The 19,507-nt window shown below is 43.7% G+C and overlaps 1 protein-coding gene across 1 annotated transcript in view; it reads right to left on the bottom strand.

Moving 5' to 3' along the window:
* Positions 1-19,507, bottom strand: part of IRAG1 (inositol 1,4,5-triphosphate receptor associated 1) — a 79,293-nt gene that overhangs the window by 55,195 nt on the left and 4,591 nt on the right. Inside the window, exons 2-7 of the mRNA XM_039240876.1 lie at positions 6,340-6,440; positions 5,291-5,361; positions 1,935-2,108; positions 1,286-1,363; positions 450-502; positions 197-241 (exon numbers count right to left, since the gene is read on the bottom strand). Of these exons, the coding sequence (XP_039096807.1) occupies positions 197-241; positions 450-502; positions 1,286-1,363; positions 1,935-2,108; positions 5,291-5,361; positions 6,340-6,440 (522 nt within the window). The remainder of the gene's footprint in view (positions 1-196; positions 242-449; positions 503-1,285; positions 1,364-1,934; positions 2,109-5,290; positions 5,362-6,339; positions 6,441-19,507) is intronic.

Genomic DNA, 19,507 nt, shown 5'->3' with positions numbered 1-19,507 from the left:
CCCACTGAATCCTATCTCCTTACCCCCCTCCACTTCAGACTTCCAGTCATTGTAGGATGGAGGAACCTTCTAGTTTCCCCAGCCTTGACCCTCCACTCATGTACACCCACTCATAAGCTGCTCAGGGCCAGCCTAGGCTTTCAGAACAGTGTCTTCCACACCCAAATCATGCAAATTGGGCAGAGCTCACACTTACAGGTTCGCTAAGATGAGGTGAAGAGACTTCTGCCTCATCCCCCTTCTGTTGGAGAAAGTAAACACAAGTCAGACAGCAATGTGAAGAAACCATATCTCCTCTTGAAATACCCTCAAAGAAGTCCCTAACAGTGGTATAGATGTCTCCTCCTCCCAGTACCCTCATCTCAATACATCATGGAGGGCCTTACAGGAGTGAAGGAGTAAGAAGAGAGACCAGGTGGCATTGAAACCCCAGACTGGGTCCCTGTTACCTGTGGTGGTGCTCCAGGCAAAGGAGACTGTGGGCCACTGCAGGCATCCAAACCTGAAATGGTCCAGACACTGGTGAGTGATGTCCAGCACTCCAGACTGTTAGCTGACCCTTTAGCAAAAACACATCTACTTCTCCAGAATGTCCTCCCCCAATTCCCTCAGGCCTGGTTACCAGTAACATCACCATTTGTTGAATATCTCCCACATGTCAGGTTCTGTGGTGAGCCCTCATTTAATCAGCACGAAAACCACATGCGGAAATCAAGTCAGAGGGAAAGCAAGGTCACGTATTCAGGAAGTACCATCACTGGGAATTGAACCCAGGTTGCTTGGCTGGAACCTGAGCCTGCCCCACAGCTCTGACAAGGGCATGCTGCTCTCCCTGGCACCATGCCTCTTCCCCAGCTGGTTTGTGGGCATGGCCATATACACAGCCTAACAAAAGGGAAGAAAGCAAAAAAGAAAAGAGTGGCCCAAATAGAGGCCTTTCTAAATAAGTTCGGAGGTGATCTCTCTGCAAGTCCTCTCTTAGCAGAGAAAGCACCAGTTGTAGCCTCCTTCCCACAGCCTTGCCTCCATCCTTACCTACGTGGCACCATCCTGGGCTAGGCCTGTCTCCCCACACTACCTCAGACCCCCAACAGAAAGTACATCCACCTCCTCAGAGGCAGCCCAGCCAGTCCTAGCTGCGAGTCCTGTGTGGAGGAGACCAAACAGGGATCCTGACTAGAAAGCCTGCAAGATAGGAAGCATCCTGCCCAGTCCACAGGAGGGGCCCAGCTGCCACCCAAAGGGAGAAGCCAGGGTAGGAGATGTCAGGGGCTCTGGACCTCACCAGGCAGCGTAGGAACAGTAAGCGAGTTGTTTTGAGAGGATGAGGGAGAAGCTCCGGGGCTGAGGTTCAGGGAAACAGCTGTGGAGACAGACACAAACTGGCCAGCATTTGTAAAGGTTTACAACTTCAGCTAAACAAAGACATCCTTTCAGGTATTTCTGACTCCTGGGAACTAGGATCGCTTCATCAGGGACAGAGGCTGATTCTGGACTGCCAGAAAAGGCTCCTACCACAAGAGGACTCCATCCAAGCAGGGTAGTCCAGGAGCCTGTGCACATGGGCATCACACAGGGATTTCTCGCTACACAGGATTCAGGGAGGGGAAACCCATGCTAAATTCATGGGTATCATATGGGCTAATGTTTCTTGGTGAAACAGAAAAACACAATAGGCCTAAAATGAAAAGCAGAGTTTTCTGGGCTAAAGTTGGATCAGTATTTTAGAGCTTCTGAGACAGAGTAAGAATGTCTTCTCCTCACAAGATTCTCTCCACAGGACTCAGTCCTCTTGGGGCCTAGAGGTCTGGGGGCAGGCAAGTCAAAGGCCACCCCTTGGAAGCAGGGCTTCTTTCTAGTACAACTGGGGCCTGGCCCTCCCTATCCCCCACGCCACCTTGGAGGTGCTCAGAGCAGCCACCTGGGCATCCTACCTGACAGGGAGTCTCCGGGGCCGCTCTTGGACTTCCTCCCGCGGCGGGTCAGGAATCGTTCACTCACTAACTTGGCTTCTTCCAGCAGCGCCAGGTTTTTCTTCTTATCCTCCTCTGAGATGCTGATATCTGGCAGCTGGTCATGTACCAGGTCAATAACGTGTCCTGCAGGATCTACAATGGGAGGGTGAACGTGAGGCAAGAGCCATGGAATCCTTGGGCCCCCTAATACCTCAGCCCAGGGAACCTACCCAGAGTGGACAGCCAGCAAAATGTTGGCCCAGTGCGAGGCCAGGAAGACAGATACGGCTGCCTTAGACAGATAGGGCTGCCTGTAGCCTGTGCTTGTGGCAAGTCCTCTGTAACAAATGGTCCCAGGTTCCACCTAGGTTTCCAGAACTGTCCTAAACTCTGCCATTAGGGAAAGCCATCATGAGTTCTACCTCCATGCTGTTTCCCTAGTGTGTTTTTCTTTCAGGTCTATTTCTTCAACAACTAGTGAGATTAAGATGTGTGGATAAAGGAAGCACTCCAAAGATCATGGTCACCTTCCCTCCCTTCTTTCCTCTACTCACACTGTCTACCTCCATCCTTCTCCAAAAATGCCTCTTCTCCAACAGCCCTTCTCTGGGTGAATGACACTGCTTTACCCAGCTGCTCAGAAACATGGGAGTCACTCAACTCTCCCTCTTCAGTCTCTTCATGTCCCATCCATTGATCATCAAGTCCTGATCATCATTTACCTCATAAATATCTCTTGGAAATTGTGCCTCCTCTCCATTCTTGTTTCTTAGATCTTACCTGCACAATTACAACAGCAACTTCCTAAGTCCTTTACCTTCAGGCTATCCCCTTCATCCCATCTTCTACTGCCTATCAGAATGACTTCCCTAAGAGCCATAACTGACCTTACAGTTCTCCTGTCTTACCACATCAGGATTCCTCATGGTCCCTTGTCATGTGCAAAGGCCAAACTTGGCCCAGCACTTTTGCCCATCCCACATACTTCTCCTAAGCCCCCTGCTCTCCCCCTTGGTGATGAACAGCTCTCATTGTGCCTCTCCAGCCTCCCTTCCCCCTTCCCCCTTCTTCTGGTTGTAGCTCCTCAGTTTGCATTGGATGATACTTCTCTGAGTATCAGTTATGTTACTTAGGAAGAAGCTAAACTCTATTCTCCACCCCCCCCACCCCAGCCTTGGCTAGTCAATGAGTTCAATCTCCATAGTGATTGGCTCAGGGAAGGCCATGGGAGGCCAAGAAGAGGCAAGTTTTGTAATTGTTGAGTATACAGGAAAAGCCACTGTATTTCCACTGATGAGACATAGCCTAAAAATGCTGGTAGACATTCGCGGAAAAAAAAAAAAAAAAAGCAAATACATGAAACTTGAGAGATAGGATAAACCAATTACTAATGACCCAGCTTGAGCACCTGGATTCAGTACTCTAGAAACCACAAGACCTGGCTTTTATTTATTTGTATGTATGTATGTATGAATGAGTGTATTATGTATGTATTTTTGGTGTAAGAGAGTTTGAGTTAGGTTTCTAGCATTTGAAAGAGCCCTGACCCTAATATACACATCAGAACATTCAGTTGCTCTGCTATGGTTCCTGCATCACCAGCATGTTGTTTATTCCACCTAGGATGCTTTTTCTTCCTCTTGTCTGTCTGTCCAACTCTTTGAGGCACAACTTAAATACTTTTTCTTTTGGAATTTCTATCCATCTTATCCCCTCCCCAGAGAGAATTGGTCCCCTTCTTGCCTCAGTTTCCTTAACACTTCTTTTTTTTTTTTTTAATGTTTATTTCTGAGAGAGAGAGAGACAGCGTGAGCAGGGGAGGGTCAAAGAGAGACGGAGACACAGAATCTGAAGCAGGCTCCAGGCTCTGAGCTAGCTGTCAGCACAGAGCCCGATGTGGGGCTCGAACCCACGAACCGTGAGATCATGACCTGAGCTGAAGTCAGACGCTTAACCGACTGAGCCACCCAGGCGCCCCTTAACACTTCTGTGAAGAGCCTTAAAATACAGTGTCTTGCATGAAACGATGCTCAGCATCCCTCCTCATCAGGGAAATACAAATCAAAACCACACTGAGATACCACCTCACGCCAGTCAGAGTGGCTAAAATGAGCAAATCAGAGAACTCTAGATGCTGGCGAGGATGTGGAGAAACGGGCACCCTCCTACACTGTTGGTGAGAATGTAAACTGGTGCAGCCCCTCTGGAAAACAGTGTGGAGGTTCCTCAGGAAACTAACAATAGAACTCCCCTATGACCCAGCAATAGCACTGCTAGGAACTTACCCAAGGGATCCAGGAGTGCTGATGCATAGGAGCACATGTACCCCAATGTTCATAACAACACTCTCAACAATAGCTAAAACATGGAAAGAGCCTAAGTGTCTATCAACGGACAAATGGATCAAGAAGATGTGGTTTATCTATACCATGGAATACTACATGGCAATGAGAAAGAAGGAAATCTGGCCATGTGTAGCAACATGGATGGACCTTGAGGGTGTTATGCTGAGCGAAATAAGTCAGGCAGAGAAGGACAAATATCATATGTTTGCACGTATAGGAGGATTAGGAAGAACTCAACTGAGGACCATGGGGGAGAAGAAGGGGGGAAATGGTGGGGGAAAGGGAGAGAGGCAAACCATGAGAGACTCTTGAATGCTGAGAAACAAACTGAGGACTGATGGATGTGGGGGGGAGGGGGAGATGGGCATGGAGGAGGGCACTTGTGGGGATGAGCACTGGATGTTATATGGAAACCAACTTGACAATAAACTATTTGTAAGAAAAAAATAATAAATAAATTTAAAAAAAGAAAAAAAATACAGTGTCTTGATTATATATGTTCCACTATGAGCAACATGAAGGCAGAGACCAAGTCTGTATGACATCTCTGTTCCACTGGTTCATAACAGACCCTGAGAAACCATTTGGAGAATAAACTTGTGGTTGGGGCAGCCATGCTTGCATTCAGGCACATGCCAACCTGGATGTGGGCCTTTCTAGCAGGAGGTGGAGGCCTCTGTCCCCCGAGCCCCAGAATTGAGCCTCACCCAGCTGTACTCTTTTTGACTTCCTCATCTTTTCCTTTACCACCTGGTCTTCTCTTTTTACCAAATAGATTAAAATTAGATATCAGATTTCTTCTAGACTCAAACACAGAGGGGAAGACCAACTTTGCCCTCTTGGGGTCATAGGGATGGACCTGCCTGAGAATCAGGAGAGGAAAAGGGGCTGAGCCTGGCTAAGCCCCCAGATCTTAGCCTTCCTGCTCAAACACACCTTCAGCTGGACCCCTGTCTCTGGTTGCAGAAGATAAATTGGACTAGCTCTTACCCACAGAAGTCAGCGAAACAGTGGAAATCTTCAAGTGTCGGTGAGAAAGCCTCCTATGGGGACTGTGAGCTCTGAAAGACAGAACAGAATCATTTTAAGAAAATTTGTCCACAACTGGTAAACACGCAAACAGATACCTGTATATTCTTTCAAAGTCATCCTAGAGCATCATCTTACAAGCTTGTCTAAGCTTGAGAACTTGTTAGAAATGCAAATTCTTAGGTTCCACCCCAGACCAAATGGATCAGAAACTCTGAGGGTGGGGCCTAGACATCTTGATTGAACATGCCCCCCAGGTGATTCTGATGCTTGCTAAAGCTTTTGAAACACTTCCCTAAGGAAATGTAACTTTGACTATTTACTGTTCATTAGGGCCCAGACTCTGAGTGAACATCTAACTGTAGAAAACTCATAAAATGTGGATAATTGTCTGGAAGAGGTGTAGATGATCCCCAGAAGGGGAAGAAAGACAAAAAACAAGGTTTCATTGTGGAATATTAACCTATTTTATAGCTAATTTAGCAATCATATTCCAGCATTCTTTTCCTCCTCACTGATTATATATGTATTTCCATCTCTTATATCCTCTTTTGAACTGGCTTTGTTATCCTCATGGTTCCCTTGTCAATGAGTTCAGTCAATCTTTGACACATGCTCACTATATATTTGTATGAGAATGATCTTTGTAGCTTTTGGAAACTATACTTACATGATCTTATTCCACCTAAATTATTCCACCTAAACCAATGCATGTGCTAGTGCTGTGCCAAACTGAGGCAGTGACATCCCTGTGTATGTGAGCCAATGTCCTGCCCAAAGTTTCATCTTCCACACAGGACACACTTTGACCAGGGCAGGATTCTCCAGTCAAAGACTCATATCTCTCAGGTCTGTTTGCAAATATCTGGGCAGTTATTATAGAAAACTGCCAGCTATGATTTGTGCATATATATATATATATATATATATATATATATATATATGTCTAATCCTCACATGCTAGGAAATATTGTTCTTCACAGCACAAAGATTAGGCACATGGGATGTACCTGTTGACCAGGTTTTTATCGGTTTCTCCTTCTGGTGAACTGGCCTCCCCAGTCAGGATGATGGTAGGTGGACTGCAGGATATTCCTGCAGTGTGAGGGCCCTGGTGGTTCAGAACAAAAACACAGATGGAGTTAGGCTTAGGATGGTGGAAGCTTCCAGGAGGTGGAGCTAGAGCATTTATTCTAGTATCATGACACTCAGAACCATCTTGATAAAGGTTGAATGCAATTTATTTGAACTCTTGAGGGGGGAAAAAAAGGGAAGCAGGAAAGTAAAAATGCCATTTCTCCTTCATTCCCCAGCAGGCATTCACTGAGCTTAACATATTCTACTTTTCATGCATTAAGATGGAACCTCTAAGCCACACCTGGTTAGTCCTCACTGACAATCTAGAAAAATAATGGTGCAGAGGCCTTAGGCTGCAGCCAGCCAGACTGGGGAAGGATACCCCCACACATTCCTGAGAATGTGGGATATTCATTGAGAGCCCACATTTGGGTAATTGTGACATTTTGATAATTTAATTTGTGACATTTAATTTGTGTAACTTTGAAAAATGTTTATCTAATTACAAATTTCTGAAATTAGAACAAAAGTTATTAGCCAGTCCTTATATTTTTTAGGTATTTCAAAATCATTAAACAAAACAAAACTACTAGCAGTAAACATGATAATTATTCCATTCTGGGTTGGTGAAGCTGTAGTGAAATCAGTGTACAGTTATGCTATGATGACTGTGTGAATAGTAAAACCATATCTAGACTATAGTAAATATTAGTTGAGTAGGTGAATAAGTGAATCAAATAGAGCAATATAGGATATACAATAAGATCCAAAAAGATGCATGTCCACCTGCACTTTCCCACACCTAAGTGTACTGAGGATAAAAATAGGACTAGATAACAGTAACAAACAGTGTCTCTCCAGTTCTTTTGCCACCTACTCTTGCTATGTTTCCATTTCAGAATCATTCCCAGTTATGTCAGGGCATCTCTCTAGGAGTTCTCTCATATGTTCCCTCATCTTTTCCTTCTCTTCTTCCCTGACCCCCAACCCCTTTACTGGATGTGCTGCCAGGGCTCTCTGTGAACACCACACAGTCCCTGCCAAGGCCTGTCTTTCAGCACTCTCAAGCATGTCACATCACACCACCTACCACTGTTGATATGGCTTTTCAGAGCAATGGGTTCCCATTGCCACTTTGAAGACTGTGTCCTTCTGGAGCTACTGGCCCTGCTGAAGCCATTGCCTGGGGGATGCCCTCATAGATCCAGGACTGAGCTGTGTTATTAAGCCCTTAGTGTATAGGTATTGACTCCTTGCAAGGTTGGTAGGGAGAACCTCTCTTCTTTTCACATTATTATTTGTTGTTAAGTGGGCTCCATGTGATACTATCTATACTTCTTAAATCCCACAATTTTTAGTGAAACCAGCTCTTCCCATTTTCATTTGTATCTCCTCTCCCCCCCATCCCTTGGCCTCAAACATAATGGCCAGGTGAGATAGAGAGTTATCTCAGAGTCAAGTCAGGGAATGCCAGACTTCTTCCGTTGGAAAGAGATACAGGGACTGGAGGAGGGGGAAGCACTCAGAATCCATGAGCACATGGAAGGGAAGTTTGAGCAGGAACTTTAACTATGTAGGAGGGGTAGAAAGCAGTATTGCCTATTGGAAGAATCATACAGACCTACACTCAAATTTATGCTCACCATCCACTAGCTCTGTGTCCTTGAGCCAGTTATTTAACCTCTCTACACCCCATGATCATAAAGTCTAACTCACAAGTTTGATGTGAGTTTTAAAAATAATGTTGAGAAAGCACCTAGCACATGACTGGCATTTTCAATAAATAGTTTTATTACTGTCATATTACTTTTCTCTCTCCTTCAACAAAGACACTTCAGTTATCCATCATGTGCCAGGAACAGCTTGAAAAACAAATACCCTCAAAACCTCACAATCAAGCAAGGGATACAGAGAAGTAATGAATAGTTATAAGAAATTGAAGCTGATAAGAAATGGACCACATATTCTGTGAAAGCTCAGAGGGAAGGAAAGAAAACTCATCAGGAGAGTTGGAGAAGACTCTCCAGAGGAGAGGCATTTGAGCTGGGTTTTGAAGGATGAATGGGAGCTTGGAAGACAAAGACAGCAAGGCAGAGATTTTCACCAAAGGGAACAGCATTAGCAAAAGGCATAACTGAGCATTAGGGATTTATCAGTGTAACTGGAGTGTGGACTATGGGGTATGCAATATAGAAAGGTCAAGAATGGAGCTGCAATATTGTGGTTTATAAGAAATATATATATATATATATATATATATATATAGAGAGAGAGAGAGAGAGAGAGAGAAAGAGAGAGAGAGAGAGAGAGAGAGTTATTCAGATGACCAAAGTATATTTCTCATATATATTTGGTCTTCATCCACAATTCCTAGCTCACAGCTCCCAAGACTCTTGGAATTTCCTAAGCAATAAGAGCAATGGGAAAATATCTTCTTATAATATTTGGTATCTTATAATATTTGTCCTCAGTTCCTGAACTCCCTTCAGATCCATAAAGATGAAATGGGTGTTTTTTTATTTATAACAAGCCCTTTCACCACAGCTGAGTTTACGTTAATGAAGGTGACTTTTGCAAGACACCTATACATGGAAGCTGGTTGCTACGGGAAACAACCATGAATAAAGGGTGGAAATTTCGGTCCTGCCTCCTGATTTCTGGGGATGGGTGAGGGGCTAGAAGCTGAATCAATCCCCTACAGCCAATGAGTTAATCAGTCATGCCTGCATAATGGAGCCTCTATAAAACCCAAAAGGTGGGGGTTTAAAAAGCTTCCATGTTGGGAAACCAGAACATTTCCACATGCCTCTGAGTTCTGTGAGTCACTCTAGCAAATTATCAAATCTGAGGAGAGGAGCATGGGAACCTCTGATTTCTAGCCAGTCTATCAGAGGCACAGATGACAACCTGAACTTGTGATTGGTGTCTGAAGTGAGGGCAGTCTTGTAGGACTCAGTCCTTTACCTATGGTTCTGATTCTGTGTTCAGGTAGGTGGTGTCAGAATTTAGTTGAAGTCCTTGACACCCTGCTGGTGTCAAATAATTGCTTATTGATAGGGGGAAGCCTACAACACAAACTGTATGGACTTGGATCCTGGAACCTAATTTAGAGGCAAATAATGTAAATAGAATAAGAGAATGAGCCAGCTTTTGAAGGACATCGAGTGTTACTCAAGTGAGTTTGATCTTTGTGGTTTTGGAGATGGAGAACACTGAAGGTCAGGTTTGGGAATAACTTGACCACCCAAAGAGAGAACATAGAAATGTTGACAGCGATCCATTCATGAATCATCATGATGCACGTTGGTTGAGATGAGGGAAGAGGCCCTATTAGTATAGCATCTATCCACTGCTTAGGAAGTTTGAAGAACTTCCAGTAAATTGGAGCTGCATTACTCTCCATTTGGACACCCACAGGTGGGAATGTTCAGTGACAGGGGGTTAGTACGATGTTTGTTACTGGAACCAAGACTGGCCAACCTATCCTTATAACTCCAGAACTTCAGTCCCTCTGAGAACACAAATATCCATCATTCTGTCAAGGACTCTTGTAAGAGATGCTCAAGAAGTTTCCCCCCAAAAAAGCAATAGCTCCTTTTATAGAGAGTATAAACCTGATGGGCTAGTGATGAGCTGGTCTCTTGTTTGTCCTCTTATTACCCTGTCAGTTCCTATAACTATAAAATGGTCAAAAGCCTGCTGTGTCTCAGAAGTTTACATGAATGAAATGAAATGATGAGTGTGAATGCACTTTGATAAGTGTCATATGGTCTACAAATACCCACTGATCATGACTATCATTAAAATGAACAATGGCTCTATTAAGTTCTCCCCACCTTTTGTCCTCTGGTAGGAGGCCAGCAAGAGGCAGAGAAGCTGGGGGCTAACAGGGGGCCAGGAGGGAAGCAGGAGTATCTTGGGTCATGATGTGGGGCCTAATGACACACAGCAGAACAGCATCCAGAAAAGCAGCTGAGGTCAAAAAGGGGAATCAAAAGGGGAGGTCATGGGCTGGAGCTGGGGCAGACAGGACCAGGGGCAGTTGCCAAGCTAAATGGGAGAGCCAGTAAAGAGAGAGGAAAGGCAACAGATCTCTGGTGAGCAGAAAGAAGGGCTAAAGTTTTTCCAGAGACTTTTCTTCATGTCACTGCTACGGTTTCTTGTTGTGGTTTCTTGGATCTCAATTAGAGAATTAGGCTATTCTCTGAGCTACATATTCTCTGAGGTACAAATTAGAGACCGGGAGGGCCATTTGCTGAGTAATGTTTATAAATTTTTACATTAGTTGCCAACATTTATAATTGGAAGAATTCCCATAAAGTTCTGGGTTTCCTGCTTTTCCTGAAAAACCAAGAGACCTAGCCATCTTGGGTCTGCATTTCTGCAGAGTAACTGTTGGTCTGCTTCTGTAGCCTGCTTCAATCATTTGTACTTCCTGCCTGGCCCAGAAGGCATCTAAGTTACTGCCCCCGTGGCATATGATTCTTCACCTATCTTGGTTTTCTGAAACAGTAGAGGTTTGTGCTTAAAGCCTCCTTGACGCATGACACCTTTTATTTAAAAAAAAACAAAACACTTTATTAAGGTATGATTGACATATGAAAAGCTATAGATATTTCATATATACAACTTGATGAGTTTAGAGACAAGTATACACTTATGAAACCCTCATCACAAATTATGCCATAAACCTATCCATCACTTCCCAAAGTTTCTTCCTTTTGCCTTCTTATTTATTTATTAATGTTATTGTTGTTGCTGTTGTTGTAATAAGAATACTTATAAAATCTATCCCCTTAGTAAACTTTTAGGTATACAATATTGTTAACTCTAAGCACTAAACTGTACAATAGATGTCATTTTGTATAACTCCCACATCATCTTAATGAGGTTTTTTTCCATACAGCCCAATGGGTGACTGCTACCATGGGTATTCCAAGTGAAACACTGACTGTGCTTCCAGTATGTTTGAAATTCCTTCCCTGGGTGGAGTTTATTTCAACTGTGACAGTTTGAGCTCTAAAAACTACCTTTTTCATGTTTTTCTTTTTTAAAATTTTTAAATTTTTTAAAATTTATTTCTGAGAGAGAGAGACAGCGTGAGAAGGGGAGGATCAGAAAAAGAGGGAGATACAGAATCTGAAACAGGCTCCAGGCTCTGAGCTGTCAGCACAGAGCCCGACGCTGGCTCACACCCATGAACTGTGAGATCATAACCTGAGCTGAAGTCAGACACTTAACTGACTGAGCCACCCAGGCACCCCTCATGTTTTTCATATATAGAGAATTTCTTTCTTATATGAATCCTCTGGTGAACAGGAAGAAAAGCACTTTGGCTATAATATTATTTTCATGTTCATTATATCATATGGTTTCTGCCATCTCTTGGGATGGGCTTTAATGAATTCCCAGCAGGCATTAATGCAGATAGGGTAAGTCTACATAAACGGGGCGGGAGAGCCAGACATTACTTTATTCATGTTGCATCCTGAAAATAACCTTGTGGTAGTGCTGCTGGAATTATAATATATACCCATTTCCAAAAGTTTAATAATACCTTCATACTGGCCTAAGTGTCCATCAACAGATGAATGGATCAAGAAGATGTGGTTTATCTATACCATGGAATACTACATGGCAATGAGAAACAATGAAATCTGGCCATGTGTAGCAACATGGATGGACCTTGAGGGTGTTATGCTGAGCGAAATAAGTCAGGCAGAGAAGGACAAATATCATATGTGTGCACGTATAGGAGGACTAGGAGGAACTTAACAGAGGACCAACCGGGAGAAGAAGAGGGGAAATGGTGGGGGAAAGGGAGAGAGGCAAACCATGAGAGACTCTTGAATGCTGACAAAAACTGAGGACTGATGGATGTGGGGGGGAGGAGGGATGGGCATGGAGGAGGGCACTTGTGGGGATGAGCACTGGGTGTTATGTGGAAACTAATTTGACAATAAACTATTTGTAAAAAAAAAATAATAATAATACCTTCATACTGCTAAGTAAGTAGAATACAATCCATTTATTTATTTTATTTTATTGACACACTACTTATTTCCCAAAACAATTTGAAGTAACCACCAGTAAAATCTAAGATATAAAAACATGAAGCCATAAAAATGGGGAGACAATTTGATAAACACAAGCATCCCTAGCAGATAAGGAGAAATGCATGCTTCTCCTAACCACCCATGGTTTGACTCTGAAGTTAAACTATTTGACCTGAAACCAAATGAATCTGTGATCCATATGGCCCAGGTTCTGAGAAAGATTGCTTTAAAGAATTATTCAGCAGACAAAAATAATAATACAAAAAAGCCTCATTCTTCACTCTCACCCCTCAAAGAACATGGAAGAAGATCAATGCTTAAGCATCCTCACCTCTCCTCTGCCCTTTGACATTTTACTCCCCACCAAAAGCCTCTCTTCCTTTCCCTCCCTCCTCAACTTACTCCTCCAGCTCCATCCAATTACTTATTATACAGATTGTCTAGCCTTTCTTCTTATGGTTAACTCACAGAAGTTTTCTAAAGCCTTAGAGTCTAAGAAGTCAGTGTGTAAATATCCACACGTTGTTATGCTTTATTCTCTCCAGCAAACTTACTGAATGCCTATCATGTACTACAGTCTATGCTAGAGCCCAGAAAGAGAAAAGTGAAGTAGGACGACCTGTGAAACCCTTCTTAGTTAGCACAATGGGATGCGGAATGAGTGAAAGTATCCCCTGCCCCCACACCAGGTCGTGCTCAGGGCCTGGTGCTCTTAGTGTTGACCTGTGAGGTAAATGGCCTGCAACGCACTAAGGATCTGCCTTCTGGTGGAAGTTTTCTCTGCCTTCTGGCTGAAGACCACTTGCAGCAAAGCTCTCCTGAGGTGGATGTCATGCACGGAGCTGTATGTACTCTCAGTCAGACGAGGGTCGGGGCAGACATGCTCATAGAAAGGCAGAAACAAACCATTGGTGGCAAGTGCCAAGCACGTAACCACAAACACACACAACTCAAAGCTGCCTAAAAACCAGGATGCACAAAGCAATCAGGGAGAAATCCTCTAATCCCCTGATGGAATGTCCTGGAATGTTTCTCACTCTCTCTTTCCAGTGCGTGCAAAATATACAATAATAAAATCAAAGTGTTCTTTCCCTAATCAGTACACAGAATGGATGAACAAGCTCTGGGCAAAACTGTTTTTGTGGGGAACATTCAGTCTCCTGTGGGCTGTTTCAGTTCAGGAGGCACTAGGGAGACAGGAATCCAGGATAGCGTGGGAAGGTTCTAGGGGCCTCTGGAGTGAATTCTGCCGGATTGTAGTGTGTGTGAAGAGTGTGAATACTCATCCTTTCTCCCAACCTGAGTGGCTAAACAGAACACAGGTCCTCAAGAAAGCTTGTGGTGCAGCGTGTCCAAATACAGAGACTGCTAGTGAAGTCACTGGCTTCAGGACTTCAAAGGCCTTGAGCTTGGGAACCACGGTAATTTATGCATAGTACAGTTCTCACTTACTAGCTGTGTGACCTTGGGGAAGTTACCTCAACTCTCTGTTCCTTGGTTACCTCATCTGTAAAATAACTATTTCACATGGTAGTTATAAAAATTAAATTGATTGATATGATAATAAGATTGCCAGTTAAAATACAAAACATCCAGTTATATTTGAACTTCAAATAAACAACAAATAATTTTTTAGTATAAGTGTGTTCCAAAACTACATGGACATAGCTGTATTTTCATTTGCTAAGTCTGCAGCTCCAGATGGAAAGCACATAGAAGAGCACCTGGCACTTAGCAAATGCTCATTAAGTGTCAGATGCCATATTCTGTTATTGTTACCTTTAGGGATGAATCAATTACTTTGGTTTTGAGGAGATTGTTGTTGTTAGTTTTGAGTCTAATCAACCATTTGGAGTTAAATTAGGAGGGCCTCGCCCTTCTGGTCATGGAGCCATAGAGCATCTTCCCTCGGCATCTAACCACAAAAGCCCATGTGGTCTTGTAATCAGTGATTCCCAGAGAAGCCCACCTCCAAGACCACCTTCACTTGGCTCCACTCTCTCTCTTGCCATCTGCCTCTGAGACCAAGGATAGATGCCCTTTGCAGGTTATAGACATGAGAAGCAAAGGAACAAATGTGGGTCGAGGGGAGTGACACTTTCTTGGACCTACTAAGTGTGAGGCCCCATCCCAGACACTTGTGGTATGTTTCCTCACTTCATCCTCCTAACAATTCTGCCACCGAACCTCAGGATATCTATCTACAAATTGGGGATGGTAATGCCCTCTGACTCCATACTCCATAGACTTATAAAGAGGAAAATGAAGGCCCTGAGCATGGAGTAGATGATTGATACATTTCTTTTCTCTCCCCCTTTTCCCACTTTACCAGTGAAAACAATGGACTTGTCCAGAGCTGTGCATTTGGCAAATAGTGGAAAGGACTAAATATTAGGGCTGTTGGCCTTCTCACTCCACCATGCTACTCTTCCAGTTGTTTCTCCTGGTCTTTGGTCTCACCTCCCCTGGTTCCTGGTTTGTGCACGACACTCTGACACTCCTCTGTTATTCTTCCAAGCTGCCCCCACCCTCACAAACCCTTTCCTTCAGGAGGCCCTCCAGCCAGCACAAGTTTGACCACGTAGCTGGAGGAAAGATGGAAGAAGCACCCTCTTACCTTTCCACAGGCCCGGTCTCACCAGGGGTCCCTTTCCCTTCCCTGAAATCAGACAAGCATGGGGGCCCAGGCCATTTCCCCACAAGCTCACCCTATAATAAGCCAGCAGGTCACATTTTGTTCTCCTTAAATAAACCTTATAGAAACATTTAAATGTTTATTTCACTCATAAATTCCCAGGAATGCGCGACAGTTTCCTAACTGCCTGGGTGCAGGGATAAATATAGGCCAGTGTAATAGACGGGAATATTATCTTCCCTTCCCCAACATCACATGACTAGGCCTGCACTAGGAAGCTGTAAGCAACAGCCCCAGTCCCAGCCCTGGTGGGAGTGGGGAGTTCAGCTCCTGCACTTGGGCCCTGGCAGATAACCTGGGAGAAAAGGACCCAACTGGAAGCAAACTGAGGGTAATGAAGTTGGGGAGCCCTAGCCGAATCCCATCTGAATGACCTTGAGCCCTTAACTTTTCTGAGTTTCATATTCTTAGACATTATGTGGGCTAATAATCCCCATTTTCCAGCTTTGTTTGAAGGATTAGACAAGATAAAGCAATATTAATAGTGATGATGTTGGGTCTTGTGGTGCCTGTATCCTCAGGTCCCTTTCTCATTGTATGGAGGGCAAACAGAGACTGTCTCTGTAGAGAGGGGCCCTGGCCACAAGAAGAGCTGGTGCTCTTGTGATAGGATAAAAAGACTCTGGGGACTTGGGAGAAAATTATTATTCTAGCAGCAAGTCCTAAGAGTATGGGAGAGAGCAGAAATGCCTCTGCTGAAGTCTACTGGATATTGGGCTCCTCCCTGCCAAGAACTGAGGACCAGTTCCTAGCTCCCCTAACGGTCCCCAGTGCCCACCCTGTGAATCCCACTGTGTACCCAGGGCCTGCTTGCCTCTGGTGGATACTTCTTTCTACCACTGTCCACTCTATTCCTAGAAGCCAAAGATCAGCAACCACTAGATTATCCTGCCTTCTTCATCACTTTTTTCACTCTCATGCCAAAAAACATCAGGACTGTGGAAGTACATGCAATGTCTATTAGTCTTACTCAGTGGAGAGTGTATCTATTACCCAGCTACAATTCATTCATCATCATCTTCTATCTTCTCTTCCTCCCTTCTTTTCTTCCTGTTGTTCCCTCATTTCTTTCTCCCATCAATCTAGGCATATTATCATCCAGCCAGCCAATTATCCATCCAATCTTTCACCCACAAGCATCCATCCATTCATCCATCCATCCATCATCCATCCATCCATCCATCCACCTAACCATCCACCTATCCATCCATCCACCTATCCATCCATCCATCCACCTGCTCATTCACCTGCTCATCTGTCCATCCATCAATCCCTCCTTGAGTTCCTACCACTTATTTATTAGAGCCTATGCTGAGAGTTGGAGATACACATATAGATACACATATAGGAGATACACACATAGATACTGTCCTAAGTAACTTACATGCAGTCTAACAGAAATTAGAGAAACAAAAAATGGTAAGCTACTTCTTTGCTTGCTATAGGAACTAAAGCAAAATAATTTTAATATCCACTTCTGACTTCCTGTAACAATCAACACTTCCAAAACACTGCCCACTTTTTCTTAGGCACACATTTCCCAAAGGGTCTCCAGGGAGGTATAGAAAGAAGCTCAGTCTGCTGGCCAGTGAAAACAGGACCTGAACAGAAAAGGGAGTAAAATGAAGAGAAAAGCTGGCAATCTACCTTACTTGGTAAATGATGTTGTTAAGCTCTAGATATTCCCAGGGACAGCATAGACCAAGGACCCCCCAATTCCTGACCAGAGAAGCTTATAAGGGAATACAAAGCAAATCAGATCAGAAAGAAACTGTCATTCAGTTGTAATTCCACTGGGAGGTGAACTCTCCAAGAGTGGGGCCTTGGTTATTTAGTGCTCAGTAAACATTTGTTGAATGAATTCAATAAACATTTACAGTTAACTCTTGAACAACGTGGGTTGGAACTAGACTGGTGGATTTTTTTGTAGTATGGTACTGTAAAAGTATTCTCTCTTCCTTATGATTTTCTTAATGACACTTCCTTTTCTCTAGCTAACTTTATTGTAAGAATACAGTATATAACATACAAAATATGTTTTAATGACTATGTTATCAGGAAGGCTTCCAGTCCACAGTAGTCTATCAGTAGTTAAGTTTTTGGCGAGTCAAAAGTTATACATGTATTTTCAAGTGTGCATGGGGGTTGGTGCCCCTAACTCCTGCATTGTTCAAGGGTCAACTATATTGAGTAAATTCAACATGATTCCATATTTATTGGGTATCTATCATATGTAAGAGAATAGTTACCCTTTCCTGTGTGCTCAAACTCTGTTGCAGTAAAATGGGGTATTTTCTGGACTAGAAAGAAGAAAATAATAATTCTAGCCCCGTTTACAGCTTAAAGCCATGAAGCAGTAGAATCCAGGTCTTGCTGCTTCCTTGTTATAGCCTTTGGACAATTGGCTTAACTTCCCAAGCCTTAGTTTCCTAATCTATAAACTAGGCACAGTCATCGCTAACTTATAAAGCATTATGAAGGCTATCTGAGATAATGAATGTAAGAGTTTAACCCAGAACAGAGCCCCATGTTTAGTTTCTTTTCCTGCATTTGGATATAATACCTAACTGCTCAGAACTTTCAGTTCCCTGAGGATGATGATCACCGTCCTCACAGTGGTGTTAGGACATCAATTGCAGTAATATATGTAAAAACTTTTCGAAAACTGTTTTGTGCTGCATTAGGGATTGAGCACCTATTATGAGCTGAGAACCTTGCTTGGCACTTTATATAGATTATTCTGGTAATTAAAGTCAAGCTACCTGTATTGGCTCTAGGCTTAATGACTTTATTAGCGAAAACACATTACTTTTCTCTACTTAAAGTCTTTATCTCTAAATGGAAATAACAATAGTACCTACCCCACAGAGGTGTTTTGAAAATTAAATGAGATAAAGTATACAACAAACCTAGAACAGTGCCTGGAACATAGTAAAGGTTCCTTAAAGGTTTGCTGTTGTTAGCAGCTACTACTGTAAGGCTTGGCTTACAGATGAGGAAACTGAGGCAAAATGAGTAACTCACCCAGTGTTCCACTCAGAGATGTGAAGCCCAGATCTTTTCACATTGCCACACTACTTATACCTTGTGTCCCAATGAAATAGAAGCATTTCCTGTCCCTTCTAGAACTCCCTGGCTGCTTGGTGATGCCTGCATGGTACTTCTCTGAAAGGACGGCTGAACAGACTCCACTCTGGGCCAGCCCACTGAAAAGCCAGGATGGGTCTCTCACTATGCTGACACAAACAGGAAGTCCAGATTTGTCATGGCAGCAGCCACCATGATCTCCACTTTTGAGACAAAAGGGGATGCCCAGCAGCTTCATGGTCAGAGGTCTTAGGAGCTCCACAAGCAAATTCCATGCTGTGAGGGCCACACACAAAGGGCTGATTTTCCAGAGCACATTCCAACCTAATTTCCAGTTAATAAAAAATTGGAAGTGGAAGCAGGGATGTCACTGGTTAGTTGAGTGCTGAGGTGATCTTAAGTCAACAAGATGCTGCCATATAACAGAGTTAAGCATCAGTTTGTCTAGAGGATCAGAAAGTGCAGTACAAAGTAGGCACATAGGGAGGTGCAGAGAGAGAGACACTCGTGTGTGGCCTGAGCCAGGAATTGCATGGTGGTCTATATTTCTAAGAGTCAGCGTGCATCAAGATGGGCTGTTTTAATATCTGATGTCTGAAAAAGAATGAAGAAGGCATAGGCAGCACAGTGTCTCAGCAGGATGTCTGACATGGAGCTGTATTTCCTGGTCCCATGGGCTCAGGCATCTGAGAAGATGGCAAGCAGAAGTATGACCAAATACCACAAGCTGTGGTGCATTGGAGTGTGCATGGCAGCATATTTGCAGAGGCCCAGGTTGGTTATCCCAGACAAGGGCTTTGGAAGCGCATGACAGTGTTCCCTTGGCCTAGGCACTAAGAGTTCTCATAGAGGGCCCCAGAGGCAAAGGTATCAGTACTTAGTACAGGAGAGAGACTAAGAGCATGCACTCTTGAGCCCAACTGCCTGGGTTCAAATCCCGGTCTACATATGAGCTATATGAGCTATATGATCTTGAAGGAAAATACTTAACTTCTGTATGCCTCAGTTTCCTCAGCAGTGAAATGAGGATGATGATATCTACCTTATAAGGTTGACTGAAAGGTAAATAATTTAATACAGTAAAATACAGCACCTGGCATTATTATTAAGTGGTTTTGTGGATAATGGAGATGGGGGTGGGAGTTAGTCAGGGAGTGGTGGGAGGAGGGATACTGGAACAGATGATGTGAAAGATGTGAGGTCTTATGAGCTTATGAGCTCACGTTGACCTGTGCCTGGGGGCTTCCAGAAACCCTTGGAAGA

Source organism: Hyaena hyaena, unplaced genomic scaffold, assembly GCF_003009895.1.
Source record: "Hyaena hyaena isolate Hyena2069 unplaced genomic scaffold, ASM300989v1 scaffold_183, whole genome shotgun sequence".
Classification (NCBI taxonomy): Eukaryota; Metazoa; Chordata; class Mammalia; order Carnivora; family Hyaenidae; genus Hyaena; species Hyaena hyaena.
This window is presented reverse-complemented; position numbering and strand designations above follow the sequence as displayed.